The following is a 21,178-nucleotide window of genomic DNA, read 5'->3' on the forward strand; positions in this document are numbered from 1 at the left end:
AAAGGTGCCGGGGGCTCCCTGCGCCCCCCCAGAGCTGCCCCCGCCCCGGGGACCTGCGGCCCAGCGCGGCCCCCCAGCCCTGCTGGCTCCGGCAGCCCCGGGGCGCGGTGACGGCGTGACCAGGACACTCTGCTCGGGCAGCGACCAGGACACTCTGCCCTCGGGCCGTGTCCCCTCACGGCGGGCGCTCGTGTCCCCTCGCAGCGGGGGGTGACATCCCTGCCACCCTCAGAAGTAGGTGAGGTTCTTGACCAGTCCCAGCTCCAGCATCCGCTTGATGGCCACGGCCTCGTGTGACACGTTGTGCTCTGACGCCTGCGGGACAGGGAGCAGGGGGTGACACCGGGGACGAGGGGCCACGCACTTTCCTCTCGCCCCTCCCAGCCCTCCAGCTTGCCCACCTCACCAGTGGGAGTTGAGCCCCCCAAAAAGAGGGACAGAACCCTCCCCACCCGATCCTCCTGGCCACGAGCCCTTCTCCTCACATGTAAACACACGGGGGTGGATCCAGCTCTCCACGCCTCCAAAGACACTGGGCTAGAGGGATAAGCTGGATGGTGACCATCTAACAGTGGGCTTCAACACCCATCGTGGGAGGGGAGCAAGAGGTCTCTATGGGAGGAGGCTCCCACATCACTCAGCATCACAGCACTGCTCTCCTGGGCTGCCATCCCCCATCCCAGGGGAAAAAGAGGGGGGAGCATGGACAAAATTGTGGGGCAGACACTTACGGCCATGGACTTGAGCGTGACCTGTTCGTAGTAGTGGATGGTTTGCTTCTTGTTGCCCGAGTCGGGGTAGCCAAAGCCCGCGATGTGCACCAGGTCGCAGAAGTGCAGTGCCAGGGTGATGGCCAAGAGCCCCGTGGTGGGCTTCTGGGGGACAGGGGCAGAGAGCCACGGCCTTCAGGGAGACGCACGGGGACAGGCTGTTCCCCCCTCAGGGGGCGCAGGGGGGACCCCACCCCTTACCTGTTTGACCTTCCGTGGTTGCTTCATGGGGAGGTTGAGCACTTTAGCAGCAGTTACTTCCATGTAGTAAGGGTTCAGGACGCGCACTTGCTCCGGGTTAGCATCCCAGATCAACGGGGGCTGCTTCCAAAACCCCTTCCGAACCTGCAAGAGGACAGAGATGTCCCCAGGGGTAGGATGGGATGAGGACTGGACTCCAGAGCAGCCAGCGAGGGGTCGGACTCGCTTCCCCACCACGCTCACCCTCTTCTTGTCGTTGAGGATGGCCTCCATCCACTGGAAGTCCATGGGCTTGAAGGGCACCAGCACCAGCAGCGTGTCGGGGTTGTTCTCCGTCCGGGGGTCGAAGTGGGCCGACTCCGGGTAGAAGAGGCGCATGGTGGTCTTGGAGCCCACGTCCTGCTCATAACCATGGACCGGGGCGTTGTTCAGCCTTGGGTGGGGGGACACGGGGACATGACAGGGGTCAGCCCCCGCCACGGGTGGCACCGGGGAGGGAGCGGTGACAGAGCCAGGGCCGTACCTGATCACCACGTCGTAGGTGTTGATGGTGTCGCCCATGGAGCTGTTGCGGAGCCGGTGGCCGTTGCCCACCACCGCACACCTCCGGCACTTCAGGCTGCGAGAGAAAGCTCCGTCTCAACCAGACCTGCTCCAAAACCGGGGTGGTTTTAACCCCCAGAGGGGGTTTAACCCCACGTTGCCCGGTCTTCAAACCTTCCTGCTCTCCGTCCACCACCCCTGGGTTGCAGAGGTTCATTTTGCCAAATCCCGGGCCCACAACAGATTAATTCCACCCCTCACGAGAAAAAGACAAAGAGAGAAAAGCCCCTAAACCCACCCCGGTGTTACCTCTGGATGCTCTCGGGCAGGGAGTAGTGGGTGATGGACAGCAAGCGCAGGAGGACGTCTTCTGCAAAGCAAGGGCCAGCAGAAGGTGAGGAAGGCAGCTCCTGCCTGGCACAAGGCCCGGGGTGCTGCCCCATCCCTGCCGGATTTCCTCCTGCCGTTAATCCCAGCTCCGGGTGGATAATCCATGGCTGGGTTTTAGTAAAGCCTGGCCCACCCTAAACCCTTTTAGAGGGCCCAAACACACCCAGAGCAAGGAGATACCAGCTGCAGAGTCTAAAAATCAAGCAAATAACTTGTTGGGGGGGGGTGAACAGTCTCCAAAAAGCAACCTGCAGCAGCTTTTCAGAGGGAAGCTGAAACCCCGGGGAGCGGCAGCAGGACAGACAGACAGACAGACAGACAGACAGACCCACGGAGCACTGCCAGCACTCACCACTTCCCTTGGTGCCGTAGGGCAGCTCGTAGAGCGACGGTGTCTTCACCCAAAAATAGTCCCTCAGCTGCAAGAAGAGCGGGTGGTCCCTCGTGTAGCTGCCGAGGAGCAAAGGGTCGGTGAGACCGGGATGAGGGGGAGGCACAGGGAGGGGGGTCCTGGCTCTGCATCCCCCCACTCCCTCCTCCCAGCCCCAAAACTCACTTCCCGATGAGCTGCGCCGCTTTCTTTTCCACCTCCCCAAGGGGACACGTCGTCTTGTTTTCTTGGACGGGGAAATAAAAGCTGTAAGGGAAGGGGTTAATTAAATCAAATGATGCCCGTTCCTCTGCACCCCCCTCCTGGCACAGGGGGGTTCCAGCACCCCACGGTGGGATACAAGCCATGCCAGAGATATTTAAGGCCAGCACTGCCTTGGATGTTTATCTGCTGGGCTTGCAGCCTTGCATCGGAAGAGGTCTCTCTTGCCCTGCTCATGGACCTCTCTGCTTTCCCCATCTCCGTCAGCATCACTGGCACGGGGAGGAGAGTGGGGTTTTCCCATCCTCCCGGGCTCAGGAAAACACCGGCATTCACCAAAAACCCCGCAGAGCCCGACCACCACCACACACCGAGGAGGAAACCTCGTGCCGTGCCCCCACCCTCCGGCAGCAGCCGAGGATGCTGCCGCCTCCCCGCTCCCCCGGGATCCAGCCAGACCATGCTCCTGCATCCCGGTGCAGGACGGGAGGGAGGATGCCACCTCCTGGGAGTGAAGGAAAGGGCGGGAGGTCCTTTAAACTTGAATGAAAGGCACTCACAGCTGTGTGTACCTGTCTTCCCGGTAGATCGAGTACCAAACCATCACCAGAAACAGCGCCAGCACCCCGAGTATCTTCCCTCCTGCGTGCCCAGAGGGGAGGGGGAGAGAAAAAACACTGTCAAGCCGGTACCCTGGGGTTTGGATGATGGGATGTGGGGTCCCACAGCCCTCTGGGGATGTCCCAGTAGATCCAGGCCGGCAGAGCTTTGATGGGGAGCGGCCGGGGTTTGGTTGACACCGTGCTCCCGAGAGCAGCAGTTGTGAGACAGAGCCAGGTGATTTTGTCCTGGTTCCAAAAGCCACAATGACATTTCTGTTTCCGCCTTCTGTCAACGGCTGGGCAAACATCTCTCTTTCCGGGTGCCTCACCCCATTTTTGTACTACAAAGTTCCAGGTGCCTGAACCCGGAGGTTCAAGGACCCCAAAACCACCTTCCCTGCCAGGACTTTGCCTGTGATACCCCAGCACTCCATCACCCAGCTGGAGCTGCAGCAAAGCAGCATCCAACCCCCAAAAGCCAGATTTCCACATGCAAATCCCCCAGTCCCCCCATCCCTGCCTGGCCAGAGGGAGATGGGACTCACGAGACTTGTTGATCATTTTTATGAGCAGGAAAGGGATCAGGCGAGGGCCGGAGCTCTCATCGTGGCTGGTCACCTGCAGCGGGAAAACAGGGAATGGCACTGGATGAGGGCAAAACCCACAGGAGCCACTCCAAAACCCCATCCAAGAGGCACTACCCCCTGCCTGCCCATTTGTGATGGTGCAAGGGTTCCCCAAGGGATTTATTTATTTAGATCCGCATTTCTGCGCTGCCAAAGGGTTGGTTTGTAGAGTTTATCAAAGCCAGGCAAGCCCCCACGCTTCCTGAGGAGCTTCAGCCCTACAGGTTAAAGGACAAAGAAAAAAAAAAGGAATTAAAGAGGAAAAAGGAGCCCTCAGTGGGGTTTCAACCACAAAATCCCAAGGGTGGTGATTTTAAGCCCAGCTTAAGCATCCACCTGGCACCAGCAGCTACAAAGCCCAACGTGCCACCGCCGCCACCGAGCCAGGCAGAAAGGGCAGGAGCAGCCGAGGGGGGTCAAACCAAAGAGCATCACGAACTCCAGGAACCTCCAACGCCTTGGATTCCTCCATCCCGGCCCCGGGAAGGGGGTGCCCCGAGCTCAGTCCCCGCGCAAGCACCGGCGGGGGAAGCGGCGCGACTTTCGTCTTCCTCCGAAACCTCTCGCTCCTGGAATAAGGAGCAAAGAGCCCTGATCGGAGCCATCCCGGGATCGGCCCAGCCCATCCCACCAGCACACGGCAAGGACGGAAGATTAACTTACCAGCAGGGAGAAGCTTAGGGGCACATGGGAGGCTTTGCTCCCGGGAGCGGATTCTGCTCTAAGCCCGGCTCAGAGGTGGGTTTGGCTTTGCCACCCCGTAACTGAGCTCCTCCCTGCTCCGAAATGTGTCTGGTGTGAGGGAGGAAGGAGTGTTACACGCCAGCCAAGGGCAAAGGAGCACACCCGGGCTGGCGAATCAGCTCCTCTCCATCACGGAGGGATTAGTCACCTGAGGAGGGGGGGTCACCCACCTGACATCCCTCCCTGCACCTCCCTCACACCCCTTCCTGTCTAACGAAGCACTGCTAATGAACCTGGCACCTGCCACCTGCCCGGCAGGGCCACGGCGTCACCCGGCCAAGAGGGAGTCGAGAGCAGCAGTTCTGGGGGCCAAAATGTATCAAGAATGAGAAGAAACGAGACCCAAGATGGTCCCACGAGAGTCGGGCTCTTCCCTTCCTTGTCACGGACTTCTGAAGTTAAAAGGGCAGGAGGGCAATTAATTAAAAAGGGCAGGAAGGGCAATTAAAAGGGAATTAAGGACAATTAAACTGTGCTAGAAGCAGTGGGATGGGACATCAGGCAAGGAAAACTGTCCATTTGACAGCAGAGAGATGGGGACAGAGACAGGGACTGGCAAGGTGGTCCCCTGGGAAAGCACTTGTCTGCCCTGAAATGCTTCTCCTTCATAAAACATGGATAATCATGTCCCACCATCACCTGGGATCCCCAGAAAGGGGAAGCAAAACCCCCCCATCCCCAATTTACACCCCAGCTCTCATCCTGCATCTGTATTTCTGGCTCAACAAGCCCCTCCTGCCTGGAAAGATGAAACCCGTGACTGGATCTTCAAGGGTGGGAGCACATAGGGAGAAGGAGCTGGGGGGTCTCACCCCTTTGAATGTAACGATTTCTTGGGAAAAGTAAAATTAGGGGCAAGTGAAAAGCAGCTTGTGCTTCCTGGGGGTTTTTGTTCTACGCAAAACTGGCCATGAAAGCCCCAAGGGGGAAATCCACCCCACAGCTGGAGGCTGGTGATGCTTCTGGGGGGCCTGAGCACCCCTCTTCACCCAGGGCTGGGATGCTGCTGGGCATCAGGACCCAAATTTAGCACTAAATTCACCCCCCAGCTCCCTCCTTGGGTGCCAAAACACCCCACGGAGCCTGTTTCACCCCTCCCCACTGGGAAAATCCGCTCTCCCCGCAGTGTTTGCCTTTACATACCAGCTTTTTTTTAATTGTTTTGTTGGGGTTTTTTTTGAAGGCTTTATGATCTTTTCTCAGGCTTGTACGCACAAGCTGGGCCCGATGCAAAATTTATCTAAGGCAAACCCGGCTAATAATGCCCGGGGTGAAGGAGCACTGTTTGGTGAAGCACACCCAGCTGCCCCCGCGCCCGGGGTGCCTCTGGAATGAGTTCAAGCTCGGCCCTACCAGATCCACAGCCCAAAACAGAGCAGCTGCCAACAGTGGGAAAGACTGAACACCCCGAGCCAGCGCTCTGGCTCCTCAGAGGGCTGCTGGGGGCAGCGATGCTGAAGGGTCCTGCTGGTCCCCACAGCATTCCCAGTCCTGCAGTGTCCTCAGATCCCACAGTATCCCTGTCCCATCGCAGCATTCTCAGAGCTCCCCATGGCAACTCTGGTCTTACAGCATCCTCAAAGCCCTCTTGCAGCAACCCCAGTCCTGCAATATCCCTGGTCCCGCAGCATCCCTGTCCCATCACAGCATCCTCAGAGCCCCCCCAGCATCCTCAGAGCCCCCAAAGCATTCCTGTCCCATCACAGCATCCTCAGAGCCCCCACAGTATCCGTGTCCCATCACAGCATTCTCAGAGCCCCCACAGTGTCCCTGTCCCATCACAGCATCCTCAGAGCCCCCACAGCATCCTCAGAGCCCCTGCACCATCCTTGTCCCATCACAGCATTCTCAGAGCCCCCATAGTGTCCCTGTCCCATCACAGCATCCTCAGAGACCCCCACAGCATCCCTGTCCCATCACAGCATCCTCAGAGCCCCTGCACCATCCTTGTCCCATCACAGGGCCCTCGGAGCCCCCCCAGCATCTGCCAGGTCCCCCAACAGAGACCTCTCATCACAACATCCTCTCTAGATCCCCCACCACAGCATCCCAATCCAGCAGGGAGAGACTCCAAGCTCGTCCCTCTCACGGGTGGGATCCAGCACGGCTCCCCGGGGTCAGTCCAGGGCATCGCCTGCCCCACCAAGCCCCGGAGCTGAGGGGAAAGTCCAGGCTGGATTCAGCTCCCCACACCTGGGAGAAGTGACTGGAAAGGCCCCTCTTTGATGCTGGCACCCCCACAGCTCCTGGGCTGGGGATTATCACTGCACAAAGGACTCAAAAGCCCTTCCCCACCCTGTGTTCCAGGAAAGCCCCACCCCGGGATGCTGCAGAGGCAGCTCACAGCCAAACCTCATGGAGTTTCCCTGTCTCCCTCCAACCTGGAGAGGGATTTTGCCTGGCAATTTTTTACCATGTCCCCTGGGAGATGCCAGCAACACCCTGAGGGGCTGACCCTCCTGCTGGGAGACCTCAGAAGAGCTCATCCCTGTATTTCCATCCATCCATCCATCCATCCTTCCATCCATCCATCCCTCAACCTCAACAGCTCCAGCATTTCTGGATTTAAGTCATGCCAATCCACAGAGTGGCAGCAGGAATTCAAAGGGAAATTAAAGCCATGGAACAAGCACAAAGGTGGGGGGTGGTTATAAATCCCCCCAGCCCATCCCGACATGGATGGATGGTGATCCCAGGCACCCACTGTCATCCCAGCAAAGCACCGTGGACCAGCAGGCCATGCAGCAAAAGCTCTTAGTACTTTTATGTTTCCATGGTAACCCCTGGATTGGGGAAAAGCGTGACACGAGGCAAGGACACCTCTCCTGTGCTCCCACCATCCCATCCCACGTGTCCATGGGACACAGAGCCACCCACTGCCTGGTCCAGATTCCCTGGGCGAGAAGGAAGCTCAGTGGAGAACAAGCATCTCCAACAGTTTATCCCAAAAAAACATGCATTTATTTTTAACTGGAGGAGTGTTGGATTGTGCCCGAGGAAGGGATGCACCAGCAGTCCCTGGGCATTCACTCTCAGCAGTGGGAACCACTGGGAGGGAGACAGACAGACAGACAGGACAGCACAGACCCCTCCGACCCCAGCCAGGTCTCCCGAGCTTTCCAGGCACATGGAGCTTTCAGGAACCAGCAGGGCAGATCCCACATTCCACTGAGGACAACACCCAGGATCGACCCCCAGGGAAGCAGTTTACAGCCCTGGGATCTTCCAAGCCCCCATCCCACGGGATTTCTGCCCAGTAGGGCAGGGATTGCCGGAGGAGCCTCGGCAGATGCCGACGTACCCCCCACGTCAACCCAGTCCTGCCCCGGCACAGCCACCGCCTGCCAGAGCCTGAGCACAACCTGGGAGGCGGCCGGGGGCGATCCTGCAGGGAAAGAAAGGACCCAGCCAACTCCGGGCACTGCCTGCGCTTGGCAGATCATCAAAGGCACCCAAATCCCCAGCCTGGCATCCCAAACCTTCCTCGCCCCGGCTGCTGCGAGCTCCAGGTGCCTGGGGTACTTTTTTTCCAAGCTGGGAGGAAAACTGAGACCCACAGCAGGGAGAAAATCCTTGTGGGATTACAACAACCGCTGTCACAAACCCGAAAGGCAGCAGGGTCTGGATTTCAGCCCCCTCCAAGGGACACTTCATGGGATGGGGATTCCAGGAGGGAAACAGGGATACTGAAAGGGGACCAGGGATACTGGGAAGGGACAAGGGATGCCAAAAACCAGCAGGGCAGAGCGACAGCAAGAGCAGGAGCTGCGAGTGCAGCGGGCCAGGGGGAGGCAGAGGATCGTGAGGACACAGCACTGCAAAAATCAATCCCGCTGGACAGCGGGCACAGCCCCACGGAGGGCACAGAGCCAGCCCAGCCCGTGCACTGATACCCACATTTGTCCTATTTTAAGAGCCCTGCGAGTCACTTTAAAGGAATCTTAATTGCCCTCTTCACGGAGAGGCAGCGCTGTTTCCTTCCTCCGTGGTATCCCAGGCACACACACAATAACCCGGCCAGAGATTTAAGATAGGGGAGAACAACCCCTCGCTGGCATGTGAGCCTTAACAAAACACTCACCCGTGACCAGGCTGCAATTCTGAAACTGGCAACAGCGAGTAAGCTCAGGTACAGCCAGTCTTTCCATGGTGGCAGGTCCCCAGGATAAACCTGGGCTGCTTCTGCCTTCCCGTGGCACTGTTGGTTTTAATGTGCTCCAGAGCCAAAACCCGATTCAGGCCAATGCTGCCTCCACCCTCTCCTCTCCCCCCATTTATTTTTTAATCCTTGCAGCAGAAAAAACACAGGGTGGGACACAAGTGCCTTCCTACAGCCCCAAAACACTGACTGTGTGGGTACACCTGAGCATCCCACAGCTCTGGGGTAACCCCATGGAGCTACAGGGCTCCACCTCGGGGAGTTCAGCTACAGTGTTATAGGTTATATATCATTATTTATATTATACACGTTTAATCACTCTTTAATACTTAAAAAACTAAAATAAAGACCCTTTCCTGCTGGATGCACTCCAGAGGTTATGGCCAAGCTGCTGGAAGCGAGCGGAATCACTCACGGAGGAACAACCCCCTGCTAAGGAGATGAGGGGGGACCCCCGGCAGAGATGATGGGATCTCATCCCTGAGCCCCCACCACTGACCCAGCCACCCCCTCCTCCCACCTGCCCCGCCCTGTCCCCATCTGCTGCCACCATCACCTCAGTGCCGTGTTTACTCTCCGGTACCTCCGTCCTCAGGGATCATCCAGGGATGCAGGCGGCAATGGCGAGAGCGGCATTGGCTTTGGCAGCTTTGAACCCCACATTTTGGGCTAAATCCCCCCCAAAAAGCGGCAGAAAGGTGGGAGGCAGCGAGCTGGGGATGCAGGCAAGGTGTAGGCAGGAGGCTGGCAGCCTCTCCCCACTCCCCCAGGAGCAGCAGGCAGAGCATCCAACAGGGAGCACCTGCTCCCTTACAGTCCCGGGAGGGAAAAACTAAACCATGGAGGTGCTTCAGCCCATCCCCAACCCAAACTCAAGCGAAGACCCATTCAAATCCAGCTCACCAGGGAAAAGGGGTAGGTTCTCAAGCCCCAGGGCTGAGTTAGCCCGTGGTCTGCTCCCATTCCTAGTGGCTTTTGCCTCCGGGAGTCCCCTCCTGGGGGCTCAGAAGCTGCCTGCAGTCACCACCCCCTTTGTAAGGCTCGCTTAGCACCTTAACCCTCCATCTGTGGTTTCCCCTCTGCTTCCTGTTTTGCACTAAATTTGGAGGAGGAGAACCCCCAGAGCAACCCCACAGCTCAAAGCTCATGTCTGTCAGCCCTGAATCCCCCGGGGGTCTTGTCTGCTCCTTTCTCCCACGTTAATGATCATGGAGAAAGATTCCAGGAAATAACCTTGCACCCCCGTTAACCCACACCGGGAGGAGGATTCCTGTCTCAGGGAGACCTTTTCCTGCATCCCCAGCAGTGGGAGAGGCTGACGCTGGTCCCGTCAGGGCAGGGATAAACTGGCAGCAGGTCACGGCTACTTACGGTCCGTCCTCTCGGTCCAGGCGGAGCAGGCAGGAGCTCGGCGGGATCTACGGGGCCGTCCTCTCTTCCCCTAGGAAAGGGAAAAGGGAGAACATCCTCAGGGCTACGGCCACCCACACTGGCAGCACACAAGGGACGCTTCGCTTCGCAGCCATCCGCCTTTGGAGCGGCCACGGATCCTTCTGGATCCCCAGCCAGGGCAGCTCGGAGCACCGATGGGGAGCCAGCCCTGGAGGAGCAGGAGCAGGGCCTTGACGAGCCACCACCGTCACAGAGGAGTCTGTGCTCTCCAGAAAGCCACCCACCTCCCACCCACCTCCGCAGGCACCGGCAGCACCGGGGCTGGGCTGCCGGCGCCTCTTAAGGAGGAGGCGTGGCAGAGCAGAGCAGAGCAGAGCACAGACCTCGCCGCAGGTTTCCCCAACACCTCCTGGCCTTTCCCACCGAAATCCCCCTCCCTGACTCACTCGGACTTTTAGGAAGGCCCCAGGAGATGGAGTGATGCCCTTTATCCCAGAAAAAGGGGGATGCAGCCCTGCTCTGCAGCTCTCCTGCCTTCCCACACGGAGAACACTGCTTAATCCCACATCTCCACCATCTTCTCCCCAAAAACTTTCCAAACTGCACATCCCCACCTGGCAGTGTAATATCCTCACGATTTGAGGAAGGAAAAGCCCTGCTGAGAAGCTGCCACGCACAGAAACCCTCCTGCCACAGTGCTGCTCAGAGAAAGCCTCTCTGCAGGGGCAGCCACTTTACATCCCGAGTAACTATCCCAGATACCGAGGGGCAAGGTGGGCTGAGGGGGAAAAGGAGCCATCCAGGTGGAGGGAGTGGGATAATGAGCGAGCCAGGTGACACAAGCCCACTGCTATCCCAGTTAGTCCCTGGGATAAACCACACGAGGAAGAACCTCAATCCCATTCAGCACAAAAAAACAGTGACACAGGTGAGGAAGACAAGGCTCACTCCCAGCTGCTGCTCGAGCCCTGGCAGGGAAGGTGCTTCCTAGGGGAAACTCTGAAGGGCCAGAGGTTTCCTTACCTCTCTCCATCTCCTCCAGCTAGGGAAAGCAGAGATGAGAAGTGCAAGCCTTCTCCGCAGCAAGCTTTGCTCTTAATATCCCATTAAAATAACATCCCATGCAAGAGATGGGGAAGGAAACCACTTCTTCTGGATACTTCTCTGCAGGGACCAGGCTTTCTGTCCATGTCCTGGGATGACAGGGATGGCTCCATCCCAGCATCACCCATTCCCTCTCCACTCAAAGAGCATCTGCTTCCTCCTTCCATCATCGTTTGCCTTGGGGAGCGATTAACCCAGAGGGCTCAGGACAATCAGCAGCCAAATCAGCTGCACTTGGGGTCACAGAATTCACCTTCTGGCACCAGAGTCAGCCCTGAATCCACCGGAGCATCTGACATCGCTGCCAACAAGGAGCCTTTTGATTGAGAGCCATGAATTGTAGGATCCACTAACGAGGTTAAACCCTCCCCGGGGAGCTCCTGGATGAGGATGCTCGGAGCTGCCTGGGGGTGGGCAGGGGGATCCCAGGAGGATCCTGCAGCCCCACATGAGCAGGAGACTGTGGTACCTTAAAGCACATCAGCCCGGCCGGGAGGATCTGAGGTCTTGCCCCAAGCTGGTCTTTCCAGCTCAACTGGAAGAGCCAGGAGCTGGATCGCTGCTGGTCTTCCTGGGATTGTTTTCCAGCCTCCCAGGTGGTCTCCCCACCATTGGCCGATGCAATCGGCCGTTCCCAGCCCAAGGTCCAGAAAAATCCCATCACGGATCCGGCATCCGACAGGTCAGGAACCGCCGTCTCCGCCACTCGCCGCGGGCGGCTCAACCCATCCGGCAGCTGATCCCGGCAGGAAATGAATGTCCCAGAGCCCTTGAGAAACCCTAAACAAGCTGGATTTCGCTCCTTTCCCTCTCCAGGTATGCTGTCGGCCTCAATTTCCCGCCCTGCCTATCAGTTTAATCGTTTAAATGATGATTCCCAAACTTGAGGGGGGAAAGGGCACCGTGTGCCCGCTCCCTGACATCTCCCTGCGGGATGCTCATGGCTTTGGGCAAAAGAAAATGAAAACATTCCTTCCCCTGTCAAAGACTAAAGCCAGCCAGGATTTTTGAGGGGCTCAGCCCTGGTGTAGGAGCATCCCTGTGGGAAGACAGGTATTCCCCAGGCAGGAGGGGACACAAGCAGGGCAGGGATGAGCCACCAAATCCCTCCTGTCATCATCCTCCCCCTCCAGGACCAAACCCTGGGGGCTGTTAAAATAGAGGAGGGGGAGATGGAGACAGAGTCCGTGCCCCTTCCACCCACCAGACCTGAAGCGAGGCAGCCGTCCGTCCGTCCGTCCGTCGGAGCTCCATCGCCGGCGCCAACCTCCCTCGGTTAAAATTACCTCCCGAGGGGGGAGAGAGCAAAAGCCGGGCTGGGAGGGGAATAAAAGCCAGGTGAGCTCATCCTCCTCCAGAGAAAACGTCTCCACTTGGCATGAGCGAGGTGTTTCCAAGCCCGGCACATCCCTCACGTCACCCCGATCGCTGTTGCCCCGGGACCAGCAGCTTATTCACTCAGCAAGCATTTAGTGGGAGATAATCCAGCCGCTTCCCAACCATCCTTTGGCCGAGCCAAAGGTGTAATTCCAGTGTGGGACATGATTTTTGGGAAGAGGTTTCCCTAATGGTCATCCCAGCGGATGCTCCCTGGCCAGGAGAGAACGGAAGAGCCGCCACCAGCAGAACCTCCACCTCAATTGTAGCTTTTCAATTCTATTAATAATTTACTGAATTTATTAAATTACTTTATTAAAAATAAAATAATTTAATAGACCTATATCCTATCAAATCCCTGGGAATAGGAAGAAAAGCAAGGCAAAGCTGCCCAGCCAAGCCGGATTATCCAAAGCAGCGACCGACCTAAAAATAAACCCACCGCTATTTAAGGATGAGCCTCCCACAATGAACCCCCTCCCAAAAAAAGATAAAAGGAAAAAATAGACATGTTTCCAATCTGGGGTGTTGAGCATCACCCACCAGATCAAAAAAAAAAAAAAAAAAAAGCCTATTTTGGGTTTATTTCCTAGCAAAAGTCTGTACTTCCAAGAGAACAGCATCACCAGGCTTAAAGCCGCTGATTTCCAGACACCCCATGCAAATAAATAATTAAGATTTAAAGCTGCGTTTGCATAATACAGATAATCTGTCGATTTAACTTGTAAATGCAGGGGGAATTAAGCAGCGACGTTGTTAATTAGGCAGCAAAGGGGCCTGGGAAGCCCCAGCTCCACGGTGGATGCTGATGGACCACGAGGATGCTGAAGAAGCTGAACGTGCTGGGGGATGCAGGGCTTTGGCAGTGGGACCAGCTGTTGGGGCAGGTGTCGTGGTGTGACCACCAAAACCTTGTGTTCATCCATATTTTAGCTGAACAATCCCCCCCAGCTCCTCCAGCCCTTCAGCAGGAGCTGCCCGGCCCTTCCCGCCCTCGAGCGCTGCCATCACCCCCCTCCGAGAAAAAAGGCAGTGGGAAAAGAGCCCGGGGTAAGATTTCTGAGGACAAATCACATGCTTAGTTGCATAAAGAGCCGGCTCTGACAGCCGGGCTCTCGGCTCCCCCACCCCAAACACCGGACCCCGCCCGGGAGCAAAACCTGTTGAGCCCGAATGTGCCTGAACAGACAGTTCTTTGTGATTTTTTTTTTTTCCTTCTCTTTTTCCGTTTGGAAGCGGCCGCTGGTGATCGCACAGGGATGGGCCCGAGGACTTCCCAGCCCTTGGCACCGCTCCTGACTCCTTGTTCGGAGGCAGCACCGCGTTTAACCCCTAAAGCCCCTCTCTCATTTCTGGCACCATCCCCCTTCCCACACCCTGCTCCTGTTCAGTCCTGCATCCTCCCAATCCACCTGCATCCCTCCTCTCTGCATTTTTCTCCCTTATTTCTCACTTTCTACCTTATTTTTCCTCTCGATGTTTCGGAACTCTCCTCCATTCCCAACCCAGACAGGTCTGATCCATCCTCATGCTGTAAAATCCCACCCCATAAACCCCATGCCAGGGGGTTGGACGAGCCCAACAGCCACAGAGCTGCCAGGATGGGGATTTAATCCACATCCAAGGGTATTTCAGTATCCCCTGTGGGAATGCTGGGCTGGCAGTGTGCACACAGCATCAGCAAAGCCCCAGAGCAGCGTTTAAGCCTCCTCAACTCTCACTCAGCACCCTCCCGTCTCAGTTTCCCTCCACTTGGGGCTCAGGGAAGCTCTGCCCATTGACAACGCAGGCAGAGAGACTCTGAACTCCATCCCAGCTCACGCATCTGTATTTTAAAAGAAATTAAAAAACCACCCGATGTCGCAAGAGGCTCAAACCCTGCCGGGGGATCCACCCCAGGGCTCCTCGGGCAAGGCCACGGGGCGAGTCCCAACCTCCTGCCGCTGGCACCGGCCTCTGCTTAAAACATTAAGGCTCGGCTGAGTCAGCCTGGCCGGATATCGGGATGTTGAATCCAGCCGGGAAAACTTGGTCGGGCTGGGGGAGACATTTTGCAAAGGGGAAGAGCCGGAGCAGGAACGGCATCTGGAAGCGATTGGAGGCGAGGAGCCTCTCCCAGGCGCAGCAGGGAATTCCAACGGCGTGAGCTCAGGTTAAAGCCTCCTTCACAGACCCGGGATTAAAGAGGAGAACCAAACTGCAGCACATTTATAGATTTTTAAACCTGCAAATAACGAAGGGAAGGGAGCCAGCTCCCTGCTCGGTCCTACATGGACACGGCTTTGTGATTTCGGGTCATTCTGATTTACAATTAAAAAAAAACAAACAGCTAAGTTCCGAAAAGGAGGAGAAATCTCTCCATGGATTTGTGGATCTAATTTCAGGTGTCGTGTCCGGAGTCCTCCTTTGGCACTGCCTTGTTCCACCCCTGCACCTTCCATCCCCTGGGACTCCTGTATCCCACCTCCGAGCATCCCTCACCATCATGGGCTGCATCACATGATGGTCCTGGAGCGGCAGCAAACCCAGGAGCATCCCAGCATCCTTGGGATGGCATGAAAGAGCCGATGGAGGATGCCAGCCTAGCTTGGGCAGAGTGGTTCTCCACAAGGAACCTCTTCCAGTCATCCCTGAGCCGAGGGACACGGAGCAGCAGCACCCACGGGTGGTCCAACCCGCCTCCACTGGACATTCCCGTAGAGCAATTTATGGCAGGGCAGGATTCACACGGGATGGGCAGAACCCAGCCCTGCTGTGCCCCACCTCGCTCCCCCAAATTGCTGCTCCGACCCCAAAGCAGGAGCTCACCCACATCCTGCCCGACTCCAGCGCTCCCACCCACCTTCCCGGCGGTGCGGCCGTCGCCATCCCGCGCCGATCCGCGCCCCGGCGCAGCCGGACCAGCCGGGAGCAGCGTCCCCCCACGCTGCCAGCGCTGCAGCCCGGAGGTCTCCGGCAGGCAAAGCACATCCTGGAGAGCAGCCGCAGCCTGCGCCAGCCCGAAACCACTCCGAGCATCCGCCAGTCCCAAGGAAAACCAGGAGGGAGGGTGGCTCCTTCGGTTTTTCCGTTCCCCGACAGCCAAATCCCTTTTTCCTTCCTCCAAGGACACTTTCCAGCCTGACCCTGGTCACATGCAAGGGGTCAGCAGCTGGAAAGGCAAGAGATGAGCAAATACTGGGGGCTTTTCCTCTTCCTTTCCAAGAAGACACAGGGTTTTCCTAGAAAAACCTCGATAAACATGAGGATTGCTGCAGGAGGAGGGAGCAGTGCGAAAGGAGAGTGAGTGGAACTTAAGAAACACCGAAAAAGAGAACCAGAAGTTGCAACAAGCAGCGTGAAAGTATCAAATCATTTCCTTTCCTCCCTGCAAAGCCAAAACTGCTCATGCGACTGCTCCTGGCACCAGTGTACGAGGGGGGTCCCAGCCTGGGATGGGGAGAGCGGGATGGGGGCCCAGAGGGATCCAGGTGAATCCAGGACACCAACCTCTGCAGGAGAGGGACCACGTCCCTGCTCCTCACAGAGTCCTCAGGCTACACCCAGAGCAAACAACCAAAAGGGGGAAAATAACATAAAACAAATCTTTTTTTTTTTTTTAATTTTTTTTTTTTCTAAAGCCCAATAGGGAAAGTTGTGGAGAAACAGACTCCGTGCTGCCAGCCTGAATCAGCTCTGGAATATTCAAAGCTAAAGCAATGGGGCCATCACTTTATCCAAGAGAATAAGCAACAGAATACATGGGATTTAGAGATATTGCCAAATAATTAATTAGCAGGACTCAACCTGAGAGTTGCTGCCAGCTGAAAACCCCTGGAAACAGGCGTGGGGAGAGCCCTGGTCTCAGCATTCCCACGTCCTGCAGTCTGGCATCCACCTCTGATGTTGGTTGCAAGGATGGGGATGACACAAGCTATTAAAGTACAGGCTTGGAGATGCCAGTATGTCTGTTCCAGAGTTTAAAATTATTTTAAAGGGATGTTTTCACTCCAGGGGTGGGTTTCCCCTCCAGGGTGGGCTGGGGAGCAGGAGGATGCTCCAATCTCAGCTCTGAAAAACACCCTCTGGAAGGCACCCTACATGGCAGGTCTCCATGGTGGACATCCCTCAAAATCAGTGTGCACACACAGTTCCTCCTCTTATATTTACACTTTCAAAGGCCTGATTCCTTTGTGGAATTCAGTGCCTTGCTGGAGCAGCTGCTGTTAACTCCCTGCCCAGAGCTGGAGGAGCGAGAAACCCTCTAATGATGTAGGTAATTAAGGACAGGGATTAGGGAGAGACCAGCAAAGTGTGGACCCCATCCGTGAACGTGAGGAGGTCTGTAGAGGCTGGACACATCGTTAGGAGCCGGGGTAGGAAGAGGACACTCAAACCCATCAGTTCTATCACTGATCCGGGGTTCTGCCCTGCCCGGGGTGTCCGTCCCATGGAAAGCCTCGGCAGAAGCAGCTGGCAAAGCCTAGGCAATCCCTCTTCTCCACCACCTGCCTCCAAGAGCAGTCAGGGGTAGAGCCCGGCAGAGAAGACAGGGAAATTCAGCAGAGCTTCCCCAAAAACTCCACCACAAGACTTTAATTAGCTCATCTTGCCAACAGACGGGGATCGGAGTCACCGAGCAGCCGGCACCAACCCACCGGGAATCACCCTCCTGTCCCGGTGGGAGAGACACATCCCATGCCCGGTGTCTGAGCTGAGGAGCACAAAAAGCCCCTGGAGGAAGGTTTTCCCTTTGTTCTCCGCTCCCCAGAACAATAAAACCCCACCAGCTCACCCTGCAAAGACCTGACATGGAAAGCTCAACTGGAAATGGTCCAGCTGGTCCTTTTCCTGCTGTCTCAGGGCAAGCATCCTCCTCTCTCCCTGGGAACAAGCCTGTCCTGTGGGAGAACAGGGCTCCAGGCACACATGAGGGGTTGGGATAGGGTTTATCCTGCACCAACATGCCCAGATCCCGCTCCCAGCAGCTCTGTCCACACCAGGACTGGGTGGGGGATCAGCAGGGCCCCCTCCTACCCCTTTGGGATCACCAGGCTACCAGAGCACACCCATCGACCAGGCAGAGGATGCTCAGGGATGGGGGAAAAAAAAGCTCAGACCACTTAATAAATCCTCCTCAGCCCGTTGTTCTGTGGCGAGAGAGAGCGTCCTGAGCCACACACGGGGCACGTCCTCCCCTCCCAGGGCCTCCGGGAGGATTTTCCCTTCCTTACCGCGGCTCCCGGGCATTCCCACCACACAGACTCGCCGAAACGAGCCCCCCTGGCGCTACGGGGAGATGCCAGACCCTCTCTTCCCAGGGCTCTCGGGGTGGGATCGCCTTCCTCGGGAGCGGCCGCAGGCAGGAGCGGTGCCCAAGGCCGGCTTTTCCCGGCGAGACGAAGGGTTTTGTTTTGCCGGGAACGGGGCGGCAGCAGATGGAAGGGCACCGGGAGAGCGGGGGTTTTCCTCTCGCCGCTGCCCACGCTCGCTTCAGGCATTGATTAAGCGCGTTAATTAGAAAAATCACCATAATAATTATTAGAAAACCCCGAAACACAGAAATAAAGCCACTCTCTCCCTTTCCGATGTGCCGCGCTCGCCGGGACAGCGATGCCGAAGGTTTGGGATGCCCCAGTGGGGGTCCGAGCTGGGTTAACGGGGGTCCCCCCCGTATCCCCGACCTGAACCCCCCAAACCAGCCCTGCCCGGGCGCTGCCGAGCGGGCAGCGCTCCCTGCCCTGCCCTGCGCCCTCCCAGCGCGGGATCCCCCCCAGCCCAACCCCTCCAGCCCTCCCAAAAACCACTGAGGTTTTGCTTCCCCCCTCCCCTTTTTTTTTTTGGCTCAACACCCCTCGACTCGCAAACACGCTTTGGAGACGCGGACCCGGGGGGGCCCGGGGGGACACGAGGGGACTCGGGGGGACGCGGGGGGACGCGGGGGGACACGGGGGGACACGGGGGGACCCCCGGGCTGCAGACTCACCATGGGGCGGCGCGGGGGGGTCGGTGCGGCGGGAGGATGCGGGGGGTGGGTGCGGGATGCGGGGCTGGCCCGGAGGGGCGGGCGGGGGGCGGACACGCTTGCGCACAGCGCGGGATGGGCGGTGGAGGGAGGAGGAGGAGGAGGAGGAGGAGGAGGAGGAAGGAGAGAGGGAAGAGCATCCCGGGAGCTGCAGGCGTCCGGTCCCCGCATCCCCGGCACGGGAGAGATGGGGGAGGACAACCACCCCTTCCCCTTGCCTTGCGGACCCCAAAAATCATAGCGCTGGGGGCAGCCCCTTCTCCAGGCAACTCCCCGAAATGCCCCAAAATTGGATCACAGCAAATTTTTAGGGGCGGGCAAAGCTTTTCCCAGCAGGTCACTGAGTCAGGGATTTGCATGTTCTCCCCATTGAACCCCCACGAGAAGATGCTCAAAACCATCATGAGACGACACGTGGAGGATCTGGGGTTGATTTTGCTTAAAATCGTCAACCCATATTAAGTATTTTTCTGTTTCTGGGGTTGATTTTGCTTAAAATCGTCAACCCATATTAAGTATTTTTCTGTTTCTTGCAAATAAAATAATTCCCACTGTAGGAATGCCCCATATCCAGCCACCTCTTTCTCCCACGGGATTCCTTTTCCATCCCACCTCACAACACACAAAATCAGCAGTCAACCCTTTGAGGTTTTTTATTTCCCTCAAGATTTTTTTTATTTCTACAGTCCCAAACCCATTTCTCCTGTGCTGGAGTGGGTTTTGCCAACTCCTGAGGCAACATTAACGCTGATCTTTAAATGGGAAATATTGTCAAATATTGGTGCTGGAGGAGGCAGCTCCTTGCTAAAGGCAGCAAAGTTTATCCTTCTTTTTCAAGCAAGAGACAACGGGATCCTGGAGGGCACCACCAGCTGAAGACTGACGTGTCCAACACCAATATTAATCAATAAAATACCCATGGAGCTGATGGATCCAGTTTTGCCAAGGGAATTTCATCAATATTTCAAAAGCATCCTCACCTCGTCCTTCATCCTCCCTGGGATGGGGTTTCCTGGCCATTAAGTGGGGCAGAGTTTTACTCGTGGTGACAAGAAAACTCACCATAATTAGGTTTTAATTGCCACAGGCTCGTAGACAATCCAGGGATAATTAGTGGGGCCGCAGCTCAGCGGGGGGAGCTGGGATTTGCTTGAAGGATATTTCGACCCTTCGGTCTCGTGGGTTCCCCCGCTCGGTTTATTGCATCTGAAAACAATAACCGGCGTTCAATAAAGCTCCAGCAATAATAATGCATCCCAAATGTCTGTTCTTACCGTGCCCCCAAGACAGAATATTAAAAGAGGCTGCAAAGCTTTGCTTCCCAGGATCTTCTCCAGGTCCCCAGCAGCCCCCTCCTGCTGTTGATGGTGGATGGGCTCGTTTTGGGGTGATGGTCTCCATCCCCAGCATCCCCCCTGGCCTGGGGCAGCATCACAGTTTGGGGAAACAGTGGTGATCCCATGCCAAGCATTGGACACAGGCTGTGTCCATCCCACAGGAACATCAGGACACCTGCACGCAGCAGTGGTGCACCCATGTATCTGTGACATACCTGCATTTCCTACTCACATTTTGGGTGACCCAACTCCCTTGGGTGGGCCCAAAAACCAGCCATGAGCTTCCTGTGGCCACCAAAGCCCCAGCAGACAACAGGGTTCTAAAACCCACCAGGAAATGGAAATGTATTTGCTGCCATAGCAGAGTGCCGGGAGCAGTCACTGCTAACAACGACACCCTGCCCTAATATTTAATTTCCAAAGGATAAATTGCCAGTTGGATTAATTCAGCATGATGAGCGGCGAGTAATTTGGAGAAGAAAAGTGGAGGGGGGGGGAAAATCCGGGCTGTTTGAGAAGTGAATTTGTAACGAGCTCTGCCATCACCCAGTGCAGAGCCAGTCGGAAATAAAAGGGTTTAGGGAACGCCCCGGCTGCAGCAGCAGGGAATGGGACTGGTGTCCTGCCTCAGGAGGGCACGGGCAGGAGGTTCTGCCATCACACCACGGCTCTGAAAGGGTGATGAGGCCAAAGCAGGCACCAGGCAAGCAGGATCTGTTAATAAAGGAGGAAGGGGATGCCCTAGGCCAGGCTCGAAGCATCTGCTCCACAGGGACAAGAATGGGGTGATTCATGCCCAGCACAAGCTGGCTTTGTCCTGCTGACCACCTCAACTCACCCTTCCCCAAGCCACAGCCTGGGAACACTGTCTGGCTTTGCAGACTCAGTCCTGGGACCTCAATAAATCCTTTGAAGGCTCCAGATACAGCAGAATCCTTCCCACTGACCCCTTCTCTTGGGACAGGCAGGGACAGCCCCCCATCCCTGGCCCCATATATCCCACAGCTCCCCAGGGAGATGGGTGATGCTTACTAGTCTCCCAGGAAAATGATTCCTCCAGCAGGAGCCAGACAGATGGTCTGTGGAAGATGTGCTGCTTGGTTGTCTCTCACAACCCTCAGAGAGTCTATTTTCAAGACTGAGGGTGTTTTTTCCATACCTGAGGACCAGGGAGGCTTCTCAAGAGACAGGATGGGTTATTTAATCATCTCCCTGGGTTGGCCTGGGTGGGAACATAAAACTGGGATGTTCTCTCACCCAGGGAGACCGAGCTCCCTTTTGGCACAGAAAATGCTCTGGGTATTGAAAAAAAAATCATCCCTTTCCCTTAGCAACTT

General features: G+C 56.7%; 1 protein-coding gene across 3 annotated transcripts; it reads right to left on the reverse strand.

Moving 5' to 3' along the window:
* Positions 1-103: 103 nt before the first annotated feature.
* ST3GAL4 (ST3 beta-galactoside alpha-2,3-sialyltransferase 4) lies at positions 104-18,549 on the reverse strand. 3 transcript variants are annotated; one of them, XM_064634493.1, is made up of 12 exons: positions 18,466-18,549; positions 9,999-10,068; positions 3,644-3,716; positions 3,057-3,138; positions 2,461-2,541; positions 2,257-2,354; positions 1,824-1,884; positions 1,495-1,590; positions 1,215-1,404; positions 972-1,115; positions 732-875; positions 104-315 (listed from the first exon to the last, which is right to left on the reverse strand). In XM_064634493.1, the coding sequence occupies exons 3-12, from the start codon at positions 3,657-3,659 to the stop codon at positions 229-231; spliced, it is 999 nt and encodes a 332-aa protein (XP_064490563.1). In that variant the 5' UTR covers positions 3,660-3,716; positions 9,999-10,068; positions 18,466-18,549; the 3' UTR covers positions 104-228. The 3 variants fall into 3 exon arrangements, with proteins under 3 accessions (XP_064490563.1, XP_064490562.1, XP_064490561.1); XM_064634492.1 differs by lacking the exon at positions 18,466-18,549 and adding an exon at positions 12,333-12,429; XM_064634491.1 differs by lacking the exon at positions 18,466-18,549 and having other exon boundaries at positions 3,069-3,138; positions 9,999-10,063.
* Between the last annotated feature and the right edge of the window lie 2,629 nt (positions 18,550-21,178).

The sequence above is a fragment of the Pseudopipra pipra genome, chromosome 23 (genome assembly GCF_036250125.1).
Source record: "Pseudopipra pipra isolate bDixPip1 chromosome 23, bDixPip1.hap1, whole genome shotgun sequence".
NCBI classification, from domain to species: Eukaryota; Metazoa; Chordata; class Aves; order Passeriformes; family Pipridae; genus Pseudopipra; species Pseudopipra pipra.